The sequence below is a fragment of the Pteronotus mesoamericanus genome, unplaced genomic scaffold (genome assembly GCF_021234165.1).
Source record: "Pteronotus mesoamericanus isolate MK-2021 breed Mesoamerican mustached bat unplaced genomic scaffold, CSHL_Meso_final contig_25, whole genome shotgun sequence".
In the NCBI taxonomy this organism is placed as follows: Eukaryota; Metazoa; Chordata; class Mammalia; order Chiroptera; family Mormoopidae; genus Pteronotus; species Pteronotus mesoamericanus.
Window position 1 is genome coordinate 15,495,793 of NW_026555105.1, and position 24,111 is coordinate 15,519,903.

At 52.1% G+C, this 24,111-nt stretch overlaps 1 protein-coding gene across 1 annotated transcript in view; it reads left to right on the forward strand.

Annotated features, from left to right (window-relative positions):
• Positions 1 to 989: 989 nt before the first annotated feature.
• Positions 990 to 24,111, forward strand: part of TGM2 (transglutaminase 2) — a 31,441-nt gene continuing 8,319 nt past the window's right edge. Inside the window, exons 1-9 of the mRNA XM_054573765.1 lie at positions 990 to 1,091; positions 4,232 to 4,411; positions 9,056 to 9,298; positions 12,866 to 12,984; positions 15,027 to 15,155; positions 16,188 to 16,365; positions 20,301 to 20,436; positions 21,165 to 21,268; positions 22,737 to 22,979. Of these exons, the coding sequence (XP_054429740.1) occupies positions 1,082 to 1,091; positions 4,232 to 4,411; positions 9,056 to 9,298; positions 12,866 to 12,984; positions 15,027 to 15,155; positions 16,188 to 16,365; positions 20,301 to 20,436; positions 21,165 to 21,268; positions 22,737 to 22,979 (1,342 nt within the window). The 5' untranslated portion in view covers positions 990 to 1,081. The remainder of the gene's footprint in view (positions 1,092 to 4,231; positions 4,412 to 9,055; positions 9,299 to 12,865; positions 12,985 to 15,026; positions 15,156 to 16,187; positions 16,366 to 20,300; positions 20,437 to 21,164; positions 21,269 to 22,736; positions 22,980 to 24,111) is intronic.

Below are 24,111 nucleotides of genomic sequence, written 5' to 3' on the forward strand. Positions count from 1 at the left end.
GATGCTGGGTGGCAGGGGCCGGACGTTGAGTCCCCGGGAGGTGGTCTTTGTTCCCTTCTGGCACACAGAGCGTCTGTGAGGAGATGTGAGAGAGAGGGAAGAGAGGGTGGGCACAAGGAGGCGTGAGTGAAGGAACAGGTGAGCGGATGGGTGGGCAGGCGGGTGGATGGAGGGATGGATAGATGGGTAAATGGGCAGGTGGGGCAGTGGCTGTGTGGATAGATGATTAGACAGACGGAGGGATGCAGGAGAGAGACCAATGATCAGGTTTTGCTCCAGGAAGAAGCATGGCCGTGCCCATCTTGGTGGGCACATCTGCATCTGTACGTGAGTCCGTGTCTGTGTGGGTGCCCATCTCCGAGTTCCCTGAGTATCTGCTTCCTGGCAGGTCTGTGGGTGCCCCAAGCTGAGTTTGTGTCCGCATCCGATGGCATGTTGGGGTCCATGAGCTGGGTGCGTCTGGATGCTCACACATCTGTGTGTGGCTCTTGGTGGACACTGGTGTGCTTGACCGTGTCTATGTCCTGGCGTGTCCCTGGGGTTTTAATCTGATTTTGTGTCCATGTTACTCTGTGTCCAGGTTTGTCTGCTGTATCTGCAGATCGTGTGTCTGTGTAGCCACATCCCTATGTTTCTGATTGTGTATCTGTGTCTGCTCCATGTGTGTCTATACCTGCATGTGTGTATTTTTCTCTCCAGGTGTCTCTGTTGCCCCAGGTCTGACACTGTGAGTCCAGGTATGTCTGTGTGTCCCGATCTGACTGTGTGCTCCTGGCCTTGCTGTCCCAGCCCTGTGCTCAGTCTGTTCCCCCAGGGGGAGCCCTTGCCTGTCTACGGCTCCCGCCTCCCTCTTTGGTACTCCTTGATGCTCCTGGCCCAGAGCGTGGGCCCAGCCGAGGCAATAGCGGCCTCCTGAGGTCACCGCCTTCCTTTTTGGTCCCGCCCCTGGCCCGCCCTAAAACGGGTTATAAATTCCCTGCTCTCAGCCTCCAGCACAGTACCGGCTGCCAGTGGTCCACATTTGGAGGGTCCCGCTGCTAGTACAGCCAGTACAAGGAGTCACTGCTACCTCTACCTGACCATGGCTGAGGGTAAGTATTAGGGTCAGTCCTGGCTGTCCCTATGCCTGGCTGTCCCTCCCTGGCTGTGGTGGTCTGCCAACGTACTTAGGGTCAGGACACACTAGGGTTGACTCTTGGAAAGCAACAGGAGGGCTGGGCTGGGTGAGAGCTTCTTGACTCCCAGTCCCGGCCAGGCCTGGGGCCTCAGTTTCCCCAAGGCATAATCATTAACCCCTGCCTCCCTGGATCAGGGAGGCAATGGGACATGAAGGTAAGTTGTAAACTGTCAAGTACTGAGTTGGCAGACCGTCATTCATGTCCTCGGTCAGTTAGTTGGACTGGGTCCTTGCTGTGTGTCAAGTGACATGAAGCAATGTAGGGGTTGCTGGCCTGGCCTCAGAATATGTAGCTTTGGTTAGTCTCTGCCAGCTGTAAGGAGGTGTGCCTGCTGTCCCTGCTGGTGTGCAAGCCAGCCCTGGCTGACTCTTCGGCCCCAGGGGCCAGACAGGAGGCTCCAGCATCCTGCGGGAGAGTGGGCTGAGAGCCAGCGTGTTCTCTTAGGTCCCTTGCGGCTCTCAAGTTCTGCAACCCTGGCCCTTGGCTACTTGTTGAGCCTCCGTTTCCCCTTCTGAGAAACACGGATGATAATGTCGGCCCTTGGTACATCTGTGAGGGCTGAGAGGAGTGGAGGAGGGACTCAATTAATTTCCTACTTGCTCTCCCAACACACACACACACACACACACACACACACACACACACACACACACATAGAGGCAGTACTACCATCGTAGGGAGGGAATTTCTACAATGAAGGACGTCCCTGAAATAATGCCACAGGACCCAGCATCCCAGCTGGCTCTTGGGTCAAGGCCATTTGAAAATGACCTCTGCACCAGGAAGCAGCTGTGGGGAAGGGGAATGTGGAGAGGGTCATGAGGCAGTTGGAGTACGGATGAGTGGGAGGAACTGTGAACCTACCTGACCTGTTGTATGATCTCAGGCTACACTTGTCCCTCTCTGGGACCCAGCTCCCAATGTGTGGGATCAAAATCTGACTCAGGCCGGCCAGTGACATGTTGCCAAGGTGGCCACTTGTCCCCAGTGCAGCTTCTTATCCCTGTCCCCCAGAATGGGGCTCAGTGGGACTGGGACACCTTGGAGGCCTGTTGTGAAGAGGCTTCTGCCTCATTGCCAGCGCGGCCACTTCCTACAGGAGGCCCCCAGACTGGAAGGCCTCGGGTCCGTCTTCAGGGCAAAAATCCTAGGACATCAGACCCTTTCTGCACCTTTGCCGCTGGGCCTGGCTTTTGGAAATCCTTCAGACAGGAGCTTGAAAGCAGGGCCTGGCCATCTCTCTGAGGTTGCCCAGGGAGACGGCGGTGCTCTCTTTCCTGTGTAGGCAGGCCACCAGAAGCTCTTTCTTCCTGTGGAGGTCTCTCCTACTGCGATTGTAGAGGGTCCCCTCCCTGGCTGGAGAATAGCACAGGACATGGTGGGGGAGGGAAGAGGAAGAAGGCTCTGTGTGTGCATGTGTGTGTGTGTGTGTGTGTGTGTGTGTGTGTGTGTGTGTAGAGAACTCATCCTGAGCTGTGAGTGAAAGGTAGTTACTCCAGAATCTGCAGCTCTGGGTTCAAATTCCAAAGCTGCCATTTGCCGTGGGGACCTGGGGCCACATAATATCTAGTTTGTACCTCACTTGTGGGATATTCCATGGCAGGAGGCTAGAGGCCTGAACTGATGTCCCAGAGGAAGGATTCCCTTGCAGGGTGACTTTGGGCAAATCCCTATCCTTGTGCCTCAGTTGGACCATATACTCCCCCAGGGCCCTACAAATCTGAGAATGGGTCTTGCCCACTTTCACCACCCTGTGGGCTTGCCAATGTCGGCCTTGAGCTTGCCAAGGTTAACGAGGTGTGTGTCTCCCTCAGACCCCCACCCACCCCATCCCCCCATCCCTGCCCTGGTCTTCAGCTCCCTCCGAAACTGTAAATAGAACTTCCACAGAGCAAGCCCCTGCCTCGGGCTAGGCCCTGGGGGCAGACTGGCCCAACACCCTCTGCTAGAACCCGCAGCAGCCCTTTGAGGCTTCAGCAGAGAAACACAGAGAGGGACAGCCATCCAGGGTCACACCGCGGCACAGCAGATCTGAAGCCTAGGTCCAGGGACTCCCAGATCCATGTCATTTAAAAAACCTTTTATTATGGCCCTGGCCCAGCGGCTCAGTTGGTTAGTGTCATGCGTGCACCAGGTGGTCACGCGGTCAAAGGTTTGATTCCCAGTCAGTTGGGGCACATGCTTGGGTTGTGGGTCTGATCCCCAGTTTGGGGTGCTTGCGGGAGGCAACCAATCGATCTTTCTCGCATCAATGTTTCTCTCTCCTTTCCTCTCTCTAAAACATATCCTCAGGTGAGGATTAAAAGAAACACACTTTTATTATAGAGAATATTGAACATACATAAAAGTGGAGAGAATGGTAGAATAAATACATATGTTCTTAGCCATCATTGGCCTATGGTTACCCTTGCCTCCTATAGCCCCCTCTGACCCCACCCCCATTATTTGGACCATCATTTCATTGGTAAATATTTCTAAAGGACAAGAACCCTTTTAGACATAAACAAATTAACAAAAGTTCCTTAATATCACCATTAGTCCATCAGTATTCAAATTTCCAGTTGCCTCCTGGATGTAAATAAATATTTTTAAATAGTTTTTTTTTTCATCTAAATAAGACCCACATAGCACAAAGGCTTGGAATATTTCTTACATGCCTCTTAATTTATAGGTTCTCCCTTCAACATTTTCCCTCCATATTTTTTTCCTTGCAATTTATTTGTTAAAGAAACCAAATACCTTGCCTTCAGTTTCCCTGAGTCGATTGTGTTCTGGTTCTTTGTTTAAAATGTTCCTCAGTCCTCTGTATTTCTTGGAAATTGGAAATTGAACCTAAAAGACAAAGGCAATGTAATTAACCTATACCAAATACTGTGCTTGCTTTAAGCAAAAGAACACCCCCTCCTGCCCCCGCAATAACGACAGAATAGCTTGAGTTTCCTGATCATTCATTACGCACCAGGCACTGCGCAAGACGAAGGAGGGCGGGGGGTGGGGGGTCACAGCCGGCTGAGGGATGCCACCCAGGCTCATGCCCCTCTCTCTTTCCCTAGACCTGGTTCTGGAGAGATGCGACCTGGAGTTGGAGTCTAACGGCTATGATCACCACACAGAGAAGCAGTGCCAGAAGGGGCTGGTGGTGCGGCGGGGCCAGCCCTTCCAGCTAACGCTGTACTTTAAGGGCAGAAACTACGAGGCCAGAGTGGACAGCCTCACCTTCAATGTCGTGACTGGTAAGTACCTCCGCCCTGAACTTGCCCTGTTCTGTGATTCCATTGCCTCTGACAGACGATGGAACAGGGGACGCCATTCCTCTTTGCCCCCTGGAGAGTTGCCAGCAGTTACTAGCCCCATCCCTCCGATGAGGGAACTGAGGTCCGGAAGGTTGAGAGATGTCACCTCAGGCCACGCAGCTTTGTAAACAAGTCGGTGCTCCTGCCCACCTCGGTTCCTAAAGACCTGTTATCAATAGGTTTAGGGGAAAGATGATGCTTGCTCTTTCCCACACCAAAACAACTTTCCAAGTCTTATCGATGGCCACTTTCCAAAATCCACGCACCTGGAAGACCTCTGGGATCAGGTCCAAATCCATTCTGGGTGGCAGAGTGAACACAGCTGGGCCCAGCCCCTGCAAGGCTGCCTCAGGCTCCGGGGCCGCACAGGCGGACCTGGCTTCTGGTGCCGACTGGGCTGCCTACCTAATGTGTGATGTGGAGCAAGTTGCTTAGCCTCTCTGAGCCCGAGTTTTATCATGTAGAGAGCAGTCCTGAAAGAGGGTTGTTAAGTGAGAAGGGCCTTTCTTGGGGGGTGCCCTGTAGACATTAGTGGCAGTTCCTGATCTTGCTCCAGGGGCTCCAGAGGTGGATAAAGAGACATTGAGGCCCCAGTCACCCCATCCCTAGACGCCCAGTGCCCAATCCTGGGAAAATGGCATTGAATGCTGAACCAGCTGCTTTGGTTTCTGGTGGAAACCACTTCCTCGAGGTCAGCGAGGGGCCGGCCACATGGCTGGGACTCTGGCCCAAGGGAGGGAAAGGACAGCTCTTCCTGAGGTCTCTGAGGGCAGATGGAACAGCAATCAGGGGCTGCGCCCACCTGGCTGAGGCCTGAATTTACCTGGGAGCCCGTTTGATAGCGCTTATCGCAGTGCCTGCAGACTGGACACAGATTTCCTCTTCATCCTTGTTCCCCGCTTCCCCGCCCCTTCTGGCAGGGATGCACCCTCTCTAACAGAGGGCTTTCAGCTAGTCTCCAACCTTTCTATTCTCAGTTTCCGTTCTGTAAAGTGCCAGGTGGGAGTATCTGACAGCGGTGCCCTGACAAGAGCTAAGCTTAGGATGAAGAAGGTCACATCTACGGAGCACCTGCTGCATACTCCTTCTGAACCCCTCCCCCATCTTGGAAGGATAAGGAACACCCATTTTACAGAAGGGAACACTGAGGCTCAGAAAGGTCAAGTTACTTGTTCCACTCAAACAGTGTGTAGGGGAAAGGCAAGATTCAAACCCCTACCCTCGAGTTGATGTTTTCCATCACTGTGACTCCGCAGCAGGTACCTTCAAGTGCCTGCCGGGCCTCAGTTTGCTCCTCTGTGCAATGATATGGTAGATGAGCTATGAGCTGGAGTAGCCTGTAATCTCCTACTTGCCTTTTCCTTCTTTCATTTTCAAGGTGCCCCCTCTTTCTCCTTCTCAATTATCTAGGCAGCCTGGTGTCAAGTAATTAGGGTTCACGTTCAGGGTAATGGAAACAATTGGGCTTCCCATCCCCACAACAAATCTCTGTTCTCCAGTCTTCACCGAGCTATCTCAGACCGCAGCCAGCCTGCCCTGGGCACTCCCACAGCCCCTGTGGCAGCCACGGGGGCCACAGTAGCTTGGGTGCACACAGCTTCTCTTCCCTGGGTCTGGGAAGCCCGAGGACAATAGGAGGAAGCCAGGCCTCTTGCATCAAGGCCTGGCTTGTTTCAGCATCCAGTTGTGGGCCTGGCCTGGGCACCTTACATGTTGGAACGTCCTGTGATCATGCTTTCCTACCTCTTCAGGGAAACCGAAACCCAGACAGGGGAGAGAGCCTGTCAAGGTCACTTAGCAAACGACGTGTGTGGCCTGACCCCCGACATAGCGGAGGGCTGTGTATCCCACCGCGATAGTTCAAGACCTGACGGGCTCTGTTGTAGGGGACGGGCCACAGTACACAAACGCCATCCTTGTAATGGGATTAAAGCTCCGCTCCACTCCCAGGGAGGGCCAGGGCTTGGGGCTGAGTGGGGTGGGAGTGAGGTCAGCCTGAAGGAGTGAAAAGAGCCCTTGTGAGGCTAAGAAAGCTTTGCCCTGGAAGGTTCTCCTCATCCGCCACACCTGACCTCCTGCCACCGTGGTCTGGGATAGGGACCTGGGCCCCTCAGGTCCTTGGAGCCATTTAGGCCCAGAGGGGCCCCTGTGATGCTTCTGATCCCACAAGGAGTTCTGCGTGGACCATGGTGACCAGATCATTGATCTTGCAAACAGGGACATTTCTGAAAAGGAAAGGGATGCCCTTAATAATTTATACTAGCATCCTGGCCAGTGTGGTTCAGTTGGCCAGAGCATCATCCCCTAAACGGAAAGGCTGTGGGTCTGATTCCCATTCAGGGCACATATCTAGGTTGGGGGGTCTGGTCCCCAGTTGCGGCGTGTATGGGAGGCAACCAATCAATGTTTCTCTCTCACATCAATCTTTCTCTCCCTCTCTTTCATTCCCTTCCCCTTTCTCTAAAATCAATAAGTATATCTGGGCAAACTGGGACGAAGAGTCACCTCAACTTTAACTCCTCTTGGCTTCAGTTTGCATTTCATTCCGGTTCTCCAAATGCTATTTGGCCTGAGAATGCTGATTTTTAATGGCCCCTTTTGATGACACCAAGGATGGCTCACATTGTGCAATGACTACTTCTTAGTCTCTGTTTTAAGTGCCTTCTATGAACTCTCTCACTGAATCCTCTAAACATTATTAGGAGGTGGTGGTGACAATATACAATAACTTTCATTTATTGAGCACTTACTATGTGCCAGGCACCTCGTGATGGGCTTCACATGCCTCGCCTTCTTTAAGCTTCACACTGACCTTGTGATTAGGTATTACAATTGGCCCCATTTTACAGGTGAGAAAACTGAGGCACAGAGAAGCTAAGCTCTCCAAGTTCACAGAGCCAGTTTCAGACCTGGAACCTGACCTTCCCAAGCATGTGATCTAAATCTATTTTTTTTTATGAGAATGTTGCAGATCAGAGAAGCCTCGTGACTTAGCTCAGGTCACACAGCACCAGGGCCCGAGTTGGGGAACCAGATCTAGATTGGCTCGTGGGCCCCAGTACTGCCAAAGTCCTCCCTCTAATGCCGACTCGGGAGGACAGGGAATGGTTAAAGGCTTACGGCTGGCTCCTGTCCCCCAGCTAGGGCCCCAGAGGGCTGTGTCATGCCTTTTAGTTCCCTTTTCTATTTGGGCTTGAGTATGGTTGGGGGCAGGGGGCAGGGGGCTGGGTGCTGGGGTGGGCGCCCCTCAGTGAGCAGGTCCCTGAATTGTCAGCAACAGTGGGCAGAGAGGCAGGAAAGGAGGTGGAAGATTAAAAATAAACCTTCCTGGGCATCTGCCCAGTTGAGCAGAGGAGTTTCTGTTTCTCCTTTCCACCACCCAAGGCCAGAAAGGGTGACCAGCCGCCTTCGCCCTCCCTGTGACTCAGACCTGCCCGCACACTCCCCTGCCACCAGGCACTCCCCTCCACCTGGAAAAGCAGCTGTTTGAAGCAGGCTCTCTGTCTGCCTTCCTGAGCCTTGAGGATCCTACGAGGGAGCAGCCTCTGGCAATGAGAGGTGCCCTGAAGGACAGCCCAGAGCCTAGAAACCTAAGCTCAGACACTAATTTTGCTGCAGGCCCCTGGGATATCCTTGGAGGGCCCCTTCTCTCTCAGCTTGCTTTTCCCACCGAAAGAGGAAGCAGGGAGCGCCCAGGCATTCCGTAAAGCACCAAAGGCTAGAGGACGGTGAGACATGGCTGTGACCCCTCCTCAGAGCTGCCTGTGGAGACCCAGAGGCCAGAAGCTGGAGGGGGCGCTGGGGAGACAAGCACTTAGAGGCAGTATGGGCCCAACAGCAAGGGGGGTTCAGACAGGCTCCGTGGGACATCAGAGGATAAAGGTCCCATCCTATTCAGAGCCTGGGTTTCTGGGGGGTTTTCTTTTTTTAAGAATCCTCACCTGAGGATATGCTTATTGATTTTAAAGAGAGAAGAAAGGGAAAGAGAGAGAAACATCAATGTGGAAGAGAAATAGTGGTCAGTTGCCTCCTCTATGAGCCCTGACCGGGGATTGAACTGCAACTTTTTGGTGTACGGGAAAATGCTCCAACCAACTGAGCCACCTGGTCAGGGTGAGCCTGGGTTCCTTTTTCTGAAAGGGAAGAAGGACACTAGCAGGAAAAGGAGCTAGGCCAGGAAGAAGGGGAGCATCTACCCAATTCCTGTCTGTGCTCCAGATGGGCAAACTGAGCGGAGGATGGGTTTGTCCAAAGTCATGCCAGCCCAGAGCATTGCAACTGAAACCTGTCCCAGGATGCGCTGTCTCCTCCCAGGAGGAATCTGTCTGGTTGAGAACCTTCTGTGTGCCTGCCGCTTTTCATGCACTCCCGCAAGACTATCTGCAAGTTTGGGGTTTGATCCCACTTTACAGATGGCCAAACCAAGGCTCAGGGAGATGAAATCTCTTGCCTAAGTTCCCTCAATGGTTAGTGGCCTTGAATCCAGGCCCAAGGACCCCTGGCATGTGCCCTGCCCCTGCCAGCCCTGACTCCCTCGCTCCCTGCCCACCCCTGGCTCATGGCCCCTGCTTTCTCCTTCCGCAGGCCCAAACCCCAGCAGTGAGGCGGGGACCAAGGCCCGCTTCCCGCTGTCTGATGCTGTGGAGGAGGGGGCCTGGATGGCCTCGGTGGTAGACCAGAAGAACCGCGCTCTCTCACTGCAGCTCAGAGCCCCGGCCCATGCCCCCATTGGCGTGTACCGTCTCAGCATGGAGGCCTCCACGGGCTACCAGGGCTCCAGCTTTATGCTGGGCCAGTTCACCCTGCTCTTCAACCCCTGGTGCCCAGGTGAGTCGCACTCCATCCATGGGGGCCACTGAGGATGGGGAAATGGGACAGAAGAGGCATCAAAGTGGATTGAGTGAGGTCTGCTCGGTGCAACTCCGCGCTCAGCTTCCCCAAAACCCTGTGACGTGAGGACTCCTCTTACTCCCATTTACAGAGGAGGAGACAGACTTGCAGAAGCAAAGTGACTTGCCTAATGCCTCACAGCTACTAAGCGGTCTTATTCCACGTCTTGGCCCGGGAGCCATGGCACTGGGAGCTGACCATGGAGGTGGCCCAGGTTCAGAAGCCCCATGCAGGCATAGGGGACCTAGGGGGTGCCCAGCGCCATGGCTCCACCCCTGGTTCAGTTTCACAGGGCTCCGTTTTAAATCTCACCGGACTGACTTGGGGAGGGGAAACAGAGGGAGGTGGAGGGGTGGGGTAGCCAGGGTTTGTTATGTGTTTCCTCATACACACTCTCAATTATTCCCCCTGACCACCCTGAGGGCAGAGGTCAGGATCCTCATGTCACAGGCAGGAAACAGGCTCAGAGAAGTTAAGTGGCTTTTGGCAGCTTCTTCAATAAGTAAGTGGACCGATGCTGGACAAAACTAGAGAGTCAGAGGGGAGAGTGAGGAAGAAGTGAGGCCGACTTGAGCAGGTGGGAGGAAGCAGCAGAGGGCACCACACTTCTAGGGCCTCAGTTTCCCCATTTGACTAACAAGGCAGTCAGATCTGTTTCCTTCCTGCTCTTACACAGCAAGGCAGAGAGAGAGAGAGAGAGAGCTTGTGGGTGGGCCTTAGCCTAAGAATGGGGTGTCCGCCTTCAAAGCCTGGGCCCGGGGCAGAAATTCTGGCCTCTCCAGGATCAGACAACCAGCTTCTTACAAGGCCACTGCTTCATTTTTTTTCTCTCCATTTTGAGGACATTTGATTACATATCTGAGCAGAAAGATTTTTTTATTTTCTCTTTTACATACTTTAGTTTTGTTTCTTATTATAACACTAAGATGAGAGAACACATCCCCTTTGTAAACGCTTTAAGAGAAAGAGAACAGCAAGCCCTTGATTCCCTTCCTTGGAAAGACGATGATTAGCCATCTTGGAGGGCTTGTCTCCTTAGATCTGGGCACATGTGCCTGGAGAAATCAGTGCATTCATGAGTTCCTCTGTCTCTCTTGAACATAAAATGATCCCACATATACATCAGCCTACTGGGTTGTCTTTCCCTCTGCAATATGTCTTGAGGATCTTTGCACACTCATCTGCATACATTGGCTCATTCTTTTTAAGGGCCCGAGTGCTCATATCTTGCCCGTGTGCCTTGGTCATTCATCTGGTCCTCCAACCCAGTAGCTCATCACAGGGAGCGTGTCGCAATGAGCACCCTTGTTCATATGGCCACGTGGAATGGTTTCTCAGGATAGGATTGGCCTTGCTGGACACCGCTGCATGCTTACTTCGATTTTTGACAATCTGCCGAGCTTATAGCTAGTTGGCAGCCCAGCCCATGGGGCAGGAGCGTGCCTGTGCCTCACTCCCCCTACCCCCCGAATCCCATCCAATTCTGTGAGAGTTCAGAGTCCAGAGAATAGGGAGAAAGGTCCTGGGGGGTGTTCTCTTTCCTTTTGAACTCTCCCCTCCTTGCTTGGTGGGTTGGCGTGGCGGTCAGCCAAGCCATACAGCAACTAAATGGCCCCTGTCTCCGGGAGGAAGCAGAAGTGGTGGAGCTGGGGATTGGGAAGCCAGAAGGCGAACTCTGTGGCGGTGGGACGATGGAAAAGGACAGTTTTCCCTCTGGGGGAGAGGGCAGGATCTGCCTACTGTCCCTGAGCTCCAACATGGACAGGCTCAAGCACCACCTATATGCGAGGCTTCTGTCCCTAGTGCCCCTGTCTCGCCAGATGGAAACCTGAGTGGGGAACTTCCCAGCAGGCTGACAGACTCACTCCAATGGGAAAACACTGTGGGTATTTCTTTCTCTTTCACTCTTTCTCCCACACTGCCAGTTACCACAAAGCTAATTTTTATTGCATAATGTCTGTAGAGAAAGAGCAGGATATATAAGACACTCAGCAATTTCTACATCTGCCTTCTTCCATGAGATACGAGTCAGGGTGTGGGTCACTGAAGACGGGCAGATGGAGCCCAGGGACCTGAGGGGCCTGAGCAGCTGCCTTCCAGGCCCAGCGTCGCCAGGTCCTGTGCCTACTGATGTCAGTGCTTTTACGGATTGACTTCAGTAGGCACAGGACCTGGGGACACCGTGTTTTTAGGGTCCCATGAAAATATGTTAATTTCTTTTATTTATTGATTTTATTAACTTTTAAAGGATTTTATTTATTTATTTTTAGAGAGGGGGGAAAGGAGGGAGAAAGAGAGGGAGAGAAACAGCGACGTGAGAGGGAAACATCGATCAGTTGCCTCGCATGTACGCCCCGACTGGGGCGCAGGCCCACAACCCAGGCATGTGCCCTGACCAGGAATGAACCGACATTTCCGTTTGTGGGACGATGCCCATCCAATGTAGCCACACCAGTCAGGGAAGTTAATTGCTTTTAAAATTGAAGAAAACAATAAACATTTAGGCCAGAGAATATGTTTCAATATATAATATTAATATATTCATCATTATACCAATGCAGTCATAAAGTACATTTTTAATATCTTTTTTTATAAAAGCAGAAATGCCCAGAGCCCACCAAAGGCATAATGTGGTTCTGGATTTCCTCTTCCCAGCCTCCATCTCTTTACTTGTGGAGTGGAGATGGTAAAGCCAGCCTGACATTTGACCTCCTGCCATCTGGCCCCAACGACCTTGGCCGTCTTTTCTGTCCTCACTAGTCATAGGGAACTAAGGGCCTTGCATTTTCCAGCAGCCACAACTTTGCTGTCTCTGGTCCCCAGCTTAGAATGTTGTCGAGGCATCAGATGCCACCTGTTCCCCTCAGCCGGACAGGACCCCACCTCTCCAGAGCTCCAGTCACCTTTTCTCGGCTTTCTCTCCTCTGGCTCTTTCCTTTCTCCTTGCACTGGCTTGGGGTTTTAGCTTACAAAGCACCTTCCAGATCTGTGGTCACATTTTACTTACAGGGAGCACAGAACGGTAGGCAGAGAAGGACAAGTGACCTGAGCAGGATCTCACACAGCAAGTGAGGATCAGCGCTCAGGGGCTCCAGACTCCAGTCCGGCGCTCCTCTGTCTCTTATTCTGGCATTAGCTTTTCCATTGGTACAATATTCTTGAGCCTCTGTTTTTCTACCTGTAAAATGGGGCTTTCATAGATCCCTTCCACACCAGGCTCTTGAGGAAAATAAGCAAGTTAATATATGCCCACACTTACCACAAATCCTGGCACTTGGCAAATGTTAGATAAAGGCAGCAGCCAGCCATTGTTGTCACTAACTGATAACACCTTATGTCATTAACATGGGATTGTAATTAATGCTTCATTTTTTAGATTAAAAGATAGGAAAGCCTCTGAGACACTGGCCTGGCCCCGGGCAGTTGGCACCTGGGCTGCCATGTCTCCAGGGACCATGGGCCTCACCAGACCCAAAGCTGATGACCCTTCCTTCCTCCCCACAGAGGATGCTGTGTACCTGGACTCAGAGGAGGAGCGGCAGGAGTACGTCCTCTCCCAGCATGGCCTCCTCTTCCAGGGTTCAGCCAAGTTCATCAAAAGTATACCTTGGAACTTTGGTCAGGTAGGACCACTCCCTGCCCGTCCCGACCACCTCAGACCCACTGTGTGCCGGGCCCTGGGTCTGAGGTAGGCGAGCTGCAAAAGCATCGTTGGGTCTCAGAGCCACCTACCCCATGCTGTCAGGATTCAAATCCCTGAAATGGCTGGAGGCTCAAAGAGAGCCCAGGCGAGGCCTGAGGTCACACAGCAAAGGGTTGCCCTACCTACCATTGGGTCAACAGCCCTGGATATTCAAGGTGGGAAGGAATTAGGAGAGCCATTAGGAGTTGTGGGCAGGCAGTCACTCCGGGAGGGAAAAGGGGACATTCAAGTCCATATATCAAAATAATAGGCTGCGCTTGGAGAGTGTTTACTATGTACAGTCATGTGCTGAGAGTGGCCTTTAAACATGGAGATCAGTGGGTCTCAAACTTCAATGTACATTGGAATCACTGAAAAAGTGTGTAAAATACAGATCACTGGGCCCATCCCTAGTTTCTGATTCAGTAGGTCTGGGTGTGGGCTGAGAATCTGCAGCTTTAACAAGTTCCCAGGTGATGCTGATGCTGCTGATCCAGTGTCCATACCTTGGGAACCACTGGTGTAGGTGTATCAGCCAGCTACTGCTGAATAACAAACAAGCCCACACCTTAGGGGCTTAAAACAACGATCATTTACTATTTCTCAGAAATCTCTGGGTCGGCCTGGGCATGGCTGTCTAGGCCGGACTTGTCTGACCTCAGCTGGATGGCTGTTCTCTGTCCCATGTGGTTCATGATCGTCCAGTAGGCCAGCCTGGGCTGGTTATCCTCCACCATCCAGCCTCCCATAACAATTCTTAAGACATTGCTGAGAAAAGCCGTGAAGCAAGAACCATCTCACACCTGCCCCCTCAACCTCCTGATATGAAGGAAAGGACTAACTAACTGGCCACAGGGTCAGGGCAGTTCCTGAAATAAGCACCATCTGAGCTGGGTGTGTCGCCTACCAGGCAAAGGGAACTGCATGGGCCAAAGCTTAAAGATGGGAAATGTATGCTTAAGAGGTACGTCGTAGCTTGGGGAGCACCATGTTTATGAAGGAGCCCCAGGAGATGACATGGGAGAAGTCAGCAGCGTTCAGGTTGTCAGCTGGCCTTAGTGTCAGGCTGATGGCAATAGGGAGCCACAGAAGGAGTCAAGCCATGCAGAGAGACCTGTGATGAGGTCTGGTATGGGACAAGACCACAGACATGGGGAGCAGGGGACAGCTGGAAGAGTCTTTGACTATGAGGGATGAAGGTGACAAGGAGGGGGTCCTACTTTTGATAAAAGTAACTTGAGTTGCAAGGGTGGAAGGGTGTGAGCCATACAGAAAGTGGCAGGAAGAGCATTCCAAGCAAAGGGTACAATAACAGGTGCAAAGGCCCTGGGGGCAGAGTGAGTCTGGGGGAGAGCGGTGGGAGATGAGGTCAAAGAGGGGTATCCCTGGGCACAGATCATGCAGAGCCTCACAGGCTACAGGCGAAAGTCCAGACTTTACTCTGAGTATGGTGGAAACAGGGGAGCGAAGAGATTAGATTTCTGTCTCTATAATCTACATCATTTCCAATCAGAGCAGTGTGTGTGGCGGGGCGGGGAGGAAGCGACCCTCCTCCGCTCTGGCTCAGGTCAGACCTCAGGGCAAGTGGGCGATTTGGCTGAGCAGAAGCGGGCGATTTGGCTGAGCAGAAGCGGCGGAGGGGGCTGGCAGGGCCTGAGGTGACTCTGAGGGTAGGGAAGTCCCGGCAACCCTGGGCTCCCCACGCTGCGGTCTCTACTCCAAATTTCCAGGACCCCCCCCCAGCCAAGCCTCGGATGCAGGCGCCCCCCCTTTTCCTTTTCCACACCCTAGGTCTTTGTGATTCCCATCCCCCTCCTGGGCCAGGAGAAGCTGGCCTCAGAGATGGGGCCAACCTAGCGTGAACTTCCCAGTCTGTGTGAGACAGAGCAGAGAGCTCCTACAGCCTCTAGGCTTCAAGGCAGGCTTCCTGGAGGAGGTGACTTCTCACTCCCCTCATGCTCCTCTTGTTTCCCCTGAACACAGTTTGAAAATGATATTCTGGATACCTGCCTGATGCTCCTGGATCTCAACCCCAAGTTCCTGAAGAACAGTGGCCGTGACTGCAGCCGCCGCAGCAGCCCCGTCTATGTGGGTCGGGTGGTGAGCGCCATGGTGAGTGAGCGGGAGGCCCACCCCAGGGTCCCATGACAGGACACAGAGCGGGTACTCAGCGGGTGGTTAAGTCTCAGCTAAGAGAGCTTGTATTTAGAAAGACAAGATTTACCCAAATGAGGATAATGCCAAGTGATTCTTCAAAGCCATTCTTTCGTTCGTTCATTCATTCATTCATTCATTCAGCAGATATTTATTAAGTACCACTATGTCCTAAGCACTGGGGAAACAGCTGGATATAAGACATGTGTGGTCTCTAACTTCCTAGAATTTATGTTCTAGTGGGAGGGTGGGTGGAGACAGACATTAACCAAAATGTCATGTGAACAAGGGCATAGTCATAAATAATGATGCAGGCGCAGAAGGAGCCCAGATGTGAGAGTGTCTGACCGCAGGGCCTAACCACAGTGACGGCTGGGGGAGCCTCCCTGAGCGATGCTCCCCGCGCTGCTATAGTATCCAGGAGGAGGAGAGCATTCCAGGCAGGGGGTGCAGGGTGCAGCTTGTGCAAAGGCCCTGAGGGGGATTGACTGGGGGGGGGGTTTGAGAAGCAGAAGGGAGACCAGCGTGGTGGGGCAGAGAGAACAGAGGGAGCAGGGTGCAAGTGGGGCCGCAGAAGTGGGCAGGGGCCTGACCACACAGGCTTTGTGGGTTGCGGTCAGAAGTCTGGATTTTATTCTCGGGGGAATGGGAATTGGGGGAATGATGCAACCTGGGCAGGAGCCAGAACTGGTCTTTGTATTCACTCAGGTCACACCAGTCACAGACAAATTCACATCTCCGGCGTCGCCTTCACGACCTTGACCGCTCTTCACCTCCTCCCTCCCCCTTTCCTTTCCCATACCCCGGGCTTCAGTCCCAACCATCTCTGATGTACCACAGTCTGTCACACCTTGGTACCTTTGCACCTGCTGTTCCCCCAACCTGAAGCTCCCTTCCCTGCCTTTTACTATAAGCTGAACTTGTGTTCAACCTGGTGCGGCCATTACCCTCTCCCCAGACTTGGTCCCCCTGATGCCGTGCTGGTTGCAGGTCAACTGCAATGATGACCAGGGCGTGTTGCTGGGACGCTGGGACAACAAATATGAGGATGGCATCAGCCCCATGTTCTGGATCGGCAGTGTGGACATCCTGCGGCGCTGGAAGAATTCCGGCTTCCAGAAGGTCAAGTACGGCCAGTGCTGGGTCTTCGCTGCAGTGGGCTGCACAGGTGAGATGTACGCTGGGATGGGGGAGGGCCTGGAAACTTCCCTCAGCTCCTTGACCCCTACAAGGGGGCACAGAGTGCCCTGGAGTGGGGATCAAGAGACCCCAGGTCTCGTCCTACCTCTGCAACCAATTTACTGGGGATGTCATTTGGGAGGCAGCATGTGCTCAGAGTTGACCATACGGACTTTGGAACCCGGCACATTGAGTTAAAAGTCCCCACCTTTCCAGTCACTTGCTCTAGGACCTTGAGCAAATGACTTCTTTCTGAAACTCAGTTTCCTCATCTGTAAAAGGAAAACGACAGAACCTACCTCCCAGGTGGGTGTGACAAATAGCCACTCAGCACAGAACTTGACCCAGTGTAGGTCTCACTAGGTATGATTTATTAATAACTTAATAATCATAATACCACCGATGTTGAGAGAGAGAGAGAGTGCTTTCTAAAATGCAGATAAGGAAAAGATAAAGCGAGTTAAAACCAAAAATGAAAAAATAATTGCTAAAAAATCTTGAAAATTTGAGCCCAGAAAAAGTTTGAAGATTGTTCCAGGGCTGACGATGGTGCTTATGGGAAAGGGTTAGCATCTCATACCAGCTGGGAACATAGAATCTGGAGTCTAGGCCTGAAAGCGAACCCCAGCTTCGCTTCTTACCATCTGCGTGCCCTTGGGTAAATCACTTCTCTCCTGCGAGCTTCAGTTCTATTATATATAAAATGGGCTCAATAGTCCCTTTATCCTGGGGTGTTTGTAAAGATTAAATGAGTTAACATATGTGAAATGTTTAAAATCATTTCAGAGGCCTGACAGCAAATACTTACATAGTGCTGCTGCCTATTATTATTATTATTATTAGACTCAGGAAAGCTAAGAGGCTGATGTCGGGTTTCCAGCTTTTCTGACTCTGAGATCAGTGCTCCGGCCCAGAAAAGGGTCCGCAGGAGCCCCAGCACTGTCCTCCAGGCTGGTGGGCTGGGGGGAGGGGCAGCCTGGCCCCGGTTTCCCGCTGGACTGTCTCCGCTGTTTCTTCCTCCTCACCACCGCTCCATCACTGTCTGCACCCCGGTGACCTCTGAATTCCTCTTTCCATCCTAGACCCTTGTGGGAGGTACCCCTGTCCCGTGGAGTGCCCCCAGACACTGCAGATGAAGAAATAAATTGTACCAGACATCATGTGCCTGTCAAGGAAAGGGGGTGGCTATTCCCTCTAGTGGGCAATGCACTGAGCCCATCTCTGAAATGGCTTTTATTGAGAATGATATGTGCAGGGGTATACAGCGTATGTGCAAAGCTTATTAATCCATGTCAGAGAGCTATAGATAGCAATGAGAGGAATACATAGATTAGCCTTGGGTTAGGGTCTGTCAGACATACTGACGTCAGATGGCCCTTAAGCCAAGGTTCAGGGGCTCAGGGATTTTCTTCCTTGCTTTGAGACTAAACACTTGGTTTTTCCTTATCAGGGCAAGGCAAAGCAGAGCAAGTTTCAGTAAATATGACACATTCTTTGGGCCAGATTTCTGGCCAAGACTTACAGGTCCTTATTCAAGACCTGGCTTGCGCAGAGCTCCAGTTCCCGATACCACATAAAGTACTCCCTAACATCCTCTTTCCTCTGAGAGGCCTAGAACCCATCTGCGCAGAGAACCCCATGGGCTTCCTGGAGAAACCCCCTCATCTGTCCCCAAGGTCCCCCACAGATACCTCCTTCACGCTGGGCTATGACTGCCTACAGGTTTAGCTGCAGATCTTGCCCTTGACTGTCCTCTCCCCATGGCCAAGGCTGACTCTGGTCCTTGCAGCCTCCTCCCAGGTGCGGTGCGTCATGGCGCCAGGGAAAACTTGGGCGAATGGGGGCTTGCCTGACTCCCTTGGTCCCAGCGTTTCTTCGGAAAGCCAAATGGTGGATTGGTCCCCAGGCACTGGAGTCAGGCTGCTTGGTTTGATTTCAGCTCTACCTCCAACCCCTGGGTGAACATGGGCAGGAGAACTGGTGTCTCCAAGCCTCTGTTTCCTCACCTGCAGAATGAAGATGGTGGTGACTAAGCTCATTCACAGGAAGCTTGTAGGACCCAGGGACACGTGCCTGAGCACTGTCTCTGGCTCAGGCCAGGTTAGGGTTGGGGGTTTTCAGGGGAAGGTGTGATTCCTCAGCTGGACCCCAGAGCCTTTCTCAATGTCTGCGAGCTGACCCACACCGACTAGACAAGACGTTTGGAGCGATGGACCCTGTGACTCTCTTTGCTGGTCCACCCCGGGCACTGGGCACACAAGACTGCCCACACCCAGTGACTCTCTGAATCATCACACCATCCTGACAAGCTGCTAATATTAGCTCTTCTCGGAGAAGGAAATGGAGGCTCAGGGAGGGAAGTGGCTTGTCCAGGGTCACGCAGCCGGTGAGTGGCACAGCTGGGCTGGAAACCAGGTGTTCTTGATTCCAGCAAGCCTCTGGGACTTACACTGTGAGGACAAGTCTTCCCAGGATACATCCCCGGGGACAGAAGTAAGGCCTTGCTCCCTGGGCAGTGGGGACAGGAGTCTGGTGGCACGGCGGGGCGGGGCGGGGCCTAAGGTTGGGACACCAGCCTTCGCCACGGGCAGCAGCGAGTCCGGCCTCTGCCCAGGCCTCAGGGCACAGGAGCCAGGCAAGAGGTGGAGATTCAAAGCCGCTTGTATTCCCTCCTCCCAGCACCCACACACCTGGCCTGGATCCAGGGCCATCTGGGAAGCCCTTGCCCTGCTTGATGGCAGGCAAAGGTCAATCCTCGCCCCTCCTCCAGACTCAGCCACTCAACCTCATTCAAAACTAGAAGCAAAACAAAAGTCCTATAGGTTTCAATCAGTGGGGCTTTTTTGTTTCACTTTTTTTTTTTTTTGGTATTTACTTTCTTTGTCTTACGCTGAGAATATGTTACTTTTACAACATGTAAAATACATTAAAAGGCACACAAAAAATGAGGAAGCAAAACCCCTCATAATTCTACCCGTCAGGGCCACTTGGCACTGCCATTCGGGCAAGGCCCGCACCTGGGGCTGCCCCCCTCTGTTGACACCGGTCACTCCAGCCTCTCTGTGTGCTTTGGCGCAAATACAGGACCCTCCTCATCCTCAGTGGTGTCCCAACACAGCTGATGACATGGCACCTGTTCTCTGACCCCATTTTATAAAAGAGGAAACAAGGCCAGAGAGGTGAAGGGACTGGCCCAAGGTCACACAGCCTGAGGCAGCTAGAGCTCGATTGGAAGGTCTCCTGGCCTCTGTTTCCTCTTCTGCCTGTATCGCCGCTGACTCCCTGCTCTGCATCTCTATTATTCCTTCATTCCTTCCCTTCCTCCCTTTCTCTTCTCTCTGCCTCGCCCACACCTTCATCCCGTTTGACAAGCTAGTCTGTGCCAGGCCTGTGGTGGGCTCTGGGGATGGGAAATAAGACAGATCCTTCACATGCCCAGACATGGAGAAGGATGGTAAACCCTTAGTTTGGGTATGAATGCAAACGATGGGGCAATTGAGACCCCCATCTGGCTTTCCTGGAGGTGGGAACAGCGTTTGCCGCTGCCCTGTGCAGGGTGGGAGTGTGGGGGGCTGGGGGAGCAGCAGCCAGGAGGCCAAGGTGGCTTGAGCAAAGGGTGCAGGAGGCAGCCGGGCGCCAGACCCTGCAAGGCCAAGGGACCACAGCTGGAGGTCTGGCCTTGACCTCAAACGCCATGGGGGAGCCATTGAAGGTTTAGCAGGGGTGTGTCGATGTCAGATTTGCGTTTTAGAGTCTTCCTCTGTTAGCTGTGATGTGCAGGGGACAGAGTGAACATGGGGTGACCAGCAAGGTGGATGCTATTGTCCAGGTACAGGGATGGCACACAGCCTCGCCACCTGGACAAAGAGTACAGTGTCCAGCGAGGTACAGACTCTCTACTGTGTCCCCCCTTCTTCCTCCCAGTGCTACGGTGCTTGGGTATCCCCTCCCGAGTTGTGACCAACTATAACTCAGCCCACGACCAGAACAGCAACCTGATCATCGAGTACTACCGCAACGAGAATGGAGAGCTCGACACAAGCAAGAGCGAGATGATCTGGTGAGGTGGGGCCCAGGGTTGGGGGCAGGGCCCAGTGGTGTCCAGAGGGGAAACCTGGGAAGACTTCTCAGAGGAGGCCACATTTGAATTGGGTTTAAGAGTTGAACAGCATTTGGACAAGGGGACACAGGGTTTGGGAAGAGCTCTCCAGTCAGGGGGAACAACAAGAGCAAAGGCCACGAGGAGGGGAATGTCAACAACAATGCGCAAAAGGCACTGGCTGGGAGGTGGGCGAAGGGGGGAGATGTTGTTGGGGTTCTGGAATGCCAGGATAGGGGGTCTGAGCTTTCAAACACAGTGGCTGTCGCCTCACCAAGGGCTTCAAACTGGGAGAGGGACATGCTGATGACCTTGGAGCAGGTCCAGAGGGGAAGATTGGAGGTGGGGGCTGAGGATGAGGCCTGACCCAAGGCAGAGCCTGTTTGCCAGAGGCTGGAAAAGAAGGGATGGAACCGAGCAATTAGGAGGTTGCCTCAGCTGAACCTGAGGAGCCACTGAAAGGGGGGCGTGGGGGGCGGAGACGCGTTGAGAATGATTCTCGGCGCTGGAGTGAGCACCTGGCTGGGGTCCAGAGAGGGAGGGGCCAAGAGGGGAGTCAGGGGCCCTGCTGGGCTCAGCTTGGGACAAGGCGAGTGTGGACTGTCCTAATGGGGAGGTGACTGAAAGTCTGAGTTTAAGTCCTGAGTTTATTGGAAATAAAGCCAGTGTTGTGCTTTATTCCTCACCAGGAACTTCCACTGCTGGGTGGAGGCGTGGATGACCAGGCCAGACCTGAAGGCGGGGTACGATGGATGGCAGGCCCTCGACCCCACGCCCCAGGAGAAGAGTGAAGGTACGTAACTGTGTCCCCGTCACCTGAACCCTGAATGTGGAAACTGAGGCTCAGAGAGCACTCACCCAGAGTCCCTCGGCTGGAGCGTGCAGGACTGGAGTTCTAAGCCGGGTGTGGCTGATGCCAAACGTCATTGGCTGGTCCACTCTAGGGTTGGGGGCCTCACTGATGTTTTACAACAGGCTTGTTCATCATTTGAAAAGTCACTCATGCTCGTTGCAGAAAACAGAAAATAAGGAGAAGCATCAAGAAAATATCAAAGAGCAACTCTGTCCTCTCCCTTCAAAAGAAGTCTCATTCACATCCACACACAGCTTTCAATAATTTCCAATTTTATACTCATTTGTATATGTGTGTGTAGGTGAGAGAGAATCAAGTCAAAATTGGTGAAGCCAAAGGGATCCTTTCTCAAAATAATATTCTTAAATTCACAGACCATAATACCTAGGGTTTACGAAGTAAACCAATTGCACTGAAATATAGTTATCAAAAATTTTTAAAAATAAATTTGTAATATAATAATATATACTTCACATAACAAGATCTAATGGTAGAATTAATAAATTTGATGACTTCGTGGCAGAGATGAGCATAACTGATACCTCTGGATATCTGGGGCCACTATAAAGGGATAGGAAAACATCTGTGGTTTTTACAGGTGATGAGTCACAAGAGCACCGAAGATTATGGTTTGCCTGCTTTTACAATCAAAGGAAGTACTATCTAAGTGCAGTGAAAATCAAGATGTCACTTTTTTCCTGTCCAAGTTCATGGACCCCTGAATTCTATTTGTTGCTCCTTGGGGGCCGTGGACCGTGGGTTAACACTGGCTGGACGTGACCTTTCATGCTGGCTTTGTCACTTCTCCATGTCATTCACATTCTCTATCCGCTAGTGTTCTGTGATTTGAATTTGAATTTCAGGTTACTGAGGTCCATCAAATGGATACACTGTAATGTAGTTACCCAGCCTCTAGTCCTCAGCGTCCAAATTTGTGAGCAGCGGGAGGCAATGATAAACCACACTGAGGTAAACAGCGGCGCCTGTTATACCAGACAGGTGCCCTCTTTCCCAAATACAGCCACTGCTTGGCTTCCTCAGTTCCTTAGGGTGTTTTGGGATGTTCTTCTATTTTATTTATCACTTATATAGCATCTAGGATATGCAAATCCTCATTAGGTAGGTGTAAATATCATCCCCACATGAAACCGAGGCTCAGAGAAGTAACCACCGCAAATCACACAGCTAATGAGAACTGTGACTTGAACCCTAAAAGCTGGGCTCCAGCGTCTTCATCCTTAATTCTTACCCTCAGCTGCTTTCCTAGCAGTGGAGTCCCTGAGTCAAAGGGCTTTATGCTCTCAAGACTTTCTGCCACGTGTGGTTGAATTGTGGAAGGTTTTGGAGGGTGCTACCCTATCCTCATCCAGGATAGACTGCCTATCTCCTTCCTCCTTTCTCCAATCAGGGATATACTGCTGTGGCCCCGTTCCAGTTCATGCCATCAAGGAGGGCGACCTGAGCACCAGGTACGATGCACCTTTTGTCTTTGCCGAGGTCAACGCCGACGTGGTAAACTGGATCCGGCTGCTGGATGGGACCATGCGCAAGTCCACCAGCGACTCCATGATGGTGGGGCTGAAGATCAGCACTAAGAAAGTGGGCCGGGACGAGCGGGAGGACATCACCCACACCTACAAGTACCCCGAGGGTAGGTGCCCAGAGCCAGCGCCTTCAACACTGCCTGGCAGAGAAGCCACCAGTTTTACTAGTCGTGTGTGTGTGTGTGTGTGTGTGTGTGTGTTATTTGGCAGCCTGCATACAAAAATGACCTGTAGGTTAGTCTCCATTCCAAAAAATTCCTTAGAAACAGGCACAAATTTATCAAACACACTGGAAGACAGTGGTATTTGTTTAGGAAAAGAATTCTATATTCCACAAAAGAATTCCATTTGGTCTGTAAGCGTCACTTTTTTTTTTTCGGGTTGATTCAACTCAATAAACCTGAAGGGAATGGCTGCTAAATAGGAGAGGCATGCATCACAACAGAAAGATTAGCGATGGCCAGGTTGTGTATTAACAGCTTACCAGTAGTGGGACCGACAACTGTAGATGAGCGAGTCCACCCTTTTTTATTGCAACGTGTTTGTACTAGAGAGGCTTGGAAATGCAGAGGGGCCATGGAGAAGAGGCTCCTGGAGCTTAGTCATGTTTGTTTTTCTCACACTATTTCTTATACAGCCAGGGAAGTGAGCGTGAAGAGGGCGGGAGGTGTTAAATGAAAGAGAAATGGACCAAGAGAAACTCAAGGATAAGATGGGTTCCATCGGATACAAAGATGAGGCTTCTTTCTGCTACTCATGTTATATCAGTAGGGGGGAAAAAGGGTGTGGCTTATTTTTAAAATTGGATTTGAGCACATCTGACAGCCAATCCAATACAATACTTTCTAAGCACCTACTGTGTGCCAGGAACAGCAGGGCTCACGGCGTTGACTGAGAAACCATAGCCCTGCCCCCACTGAACATAACGTCTGATCCCCACTGACTTTCCAGAGCTGACGGAGGGTTAGATATTAAGTGGCTGTGCTTTAGGTGGGAAGAATAACACAAGAGGGAAAGATGCTTTCCCTGGCCTCTGAAAGGTCTAGAGCTGACGATTTGATAGAAGAAATAAAAGTGCACCCAATAACGATTGGGTGGAAAAAATAAAAGAAGCAGAGGAGAGAGGTAAACAGAACATAAAAGAGGGGTGAGCTCTCTTTCCAGGTGGAGAGCTCCACAGGTAGGGAGCGAAGGGAAAGGGATTCTGGGAGAAGCAATCGCTCTATGCAAACCTGCAGG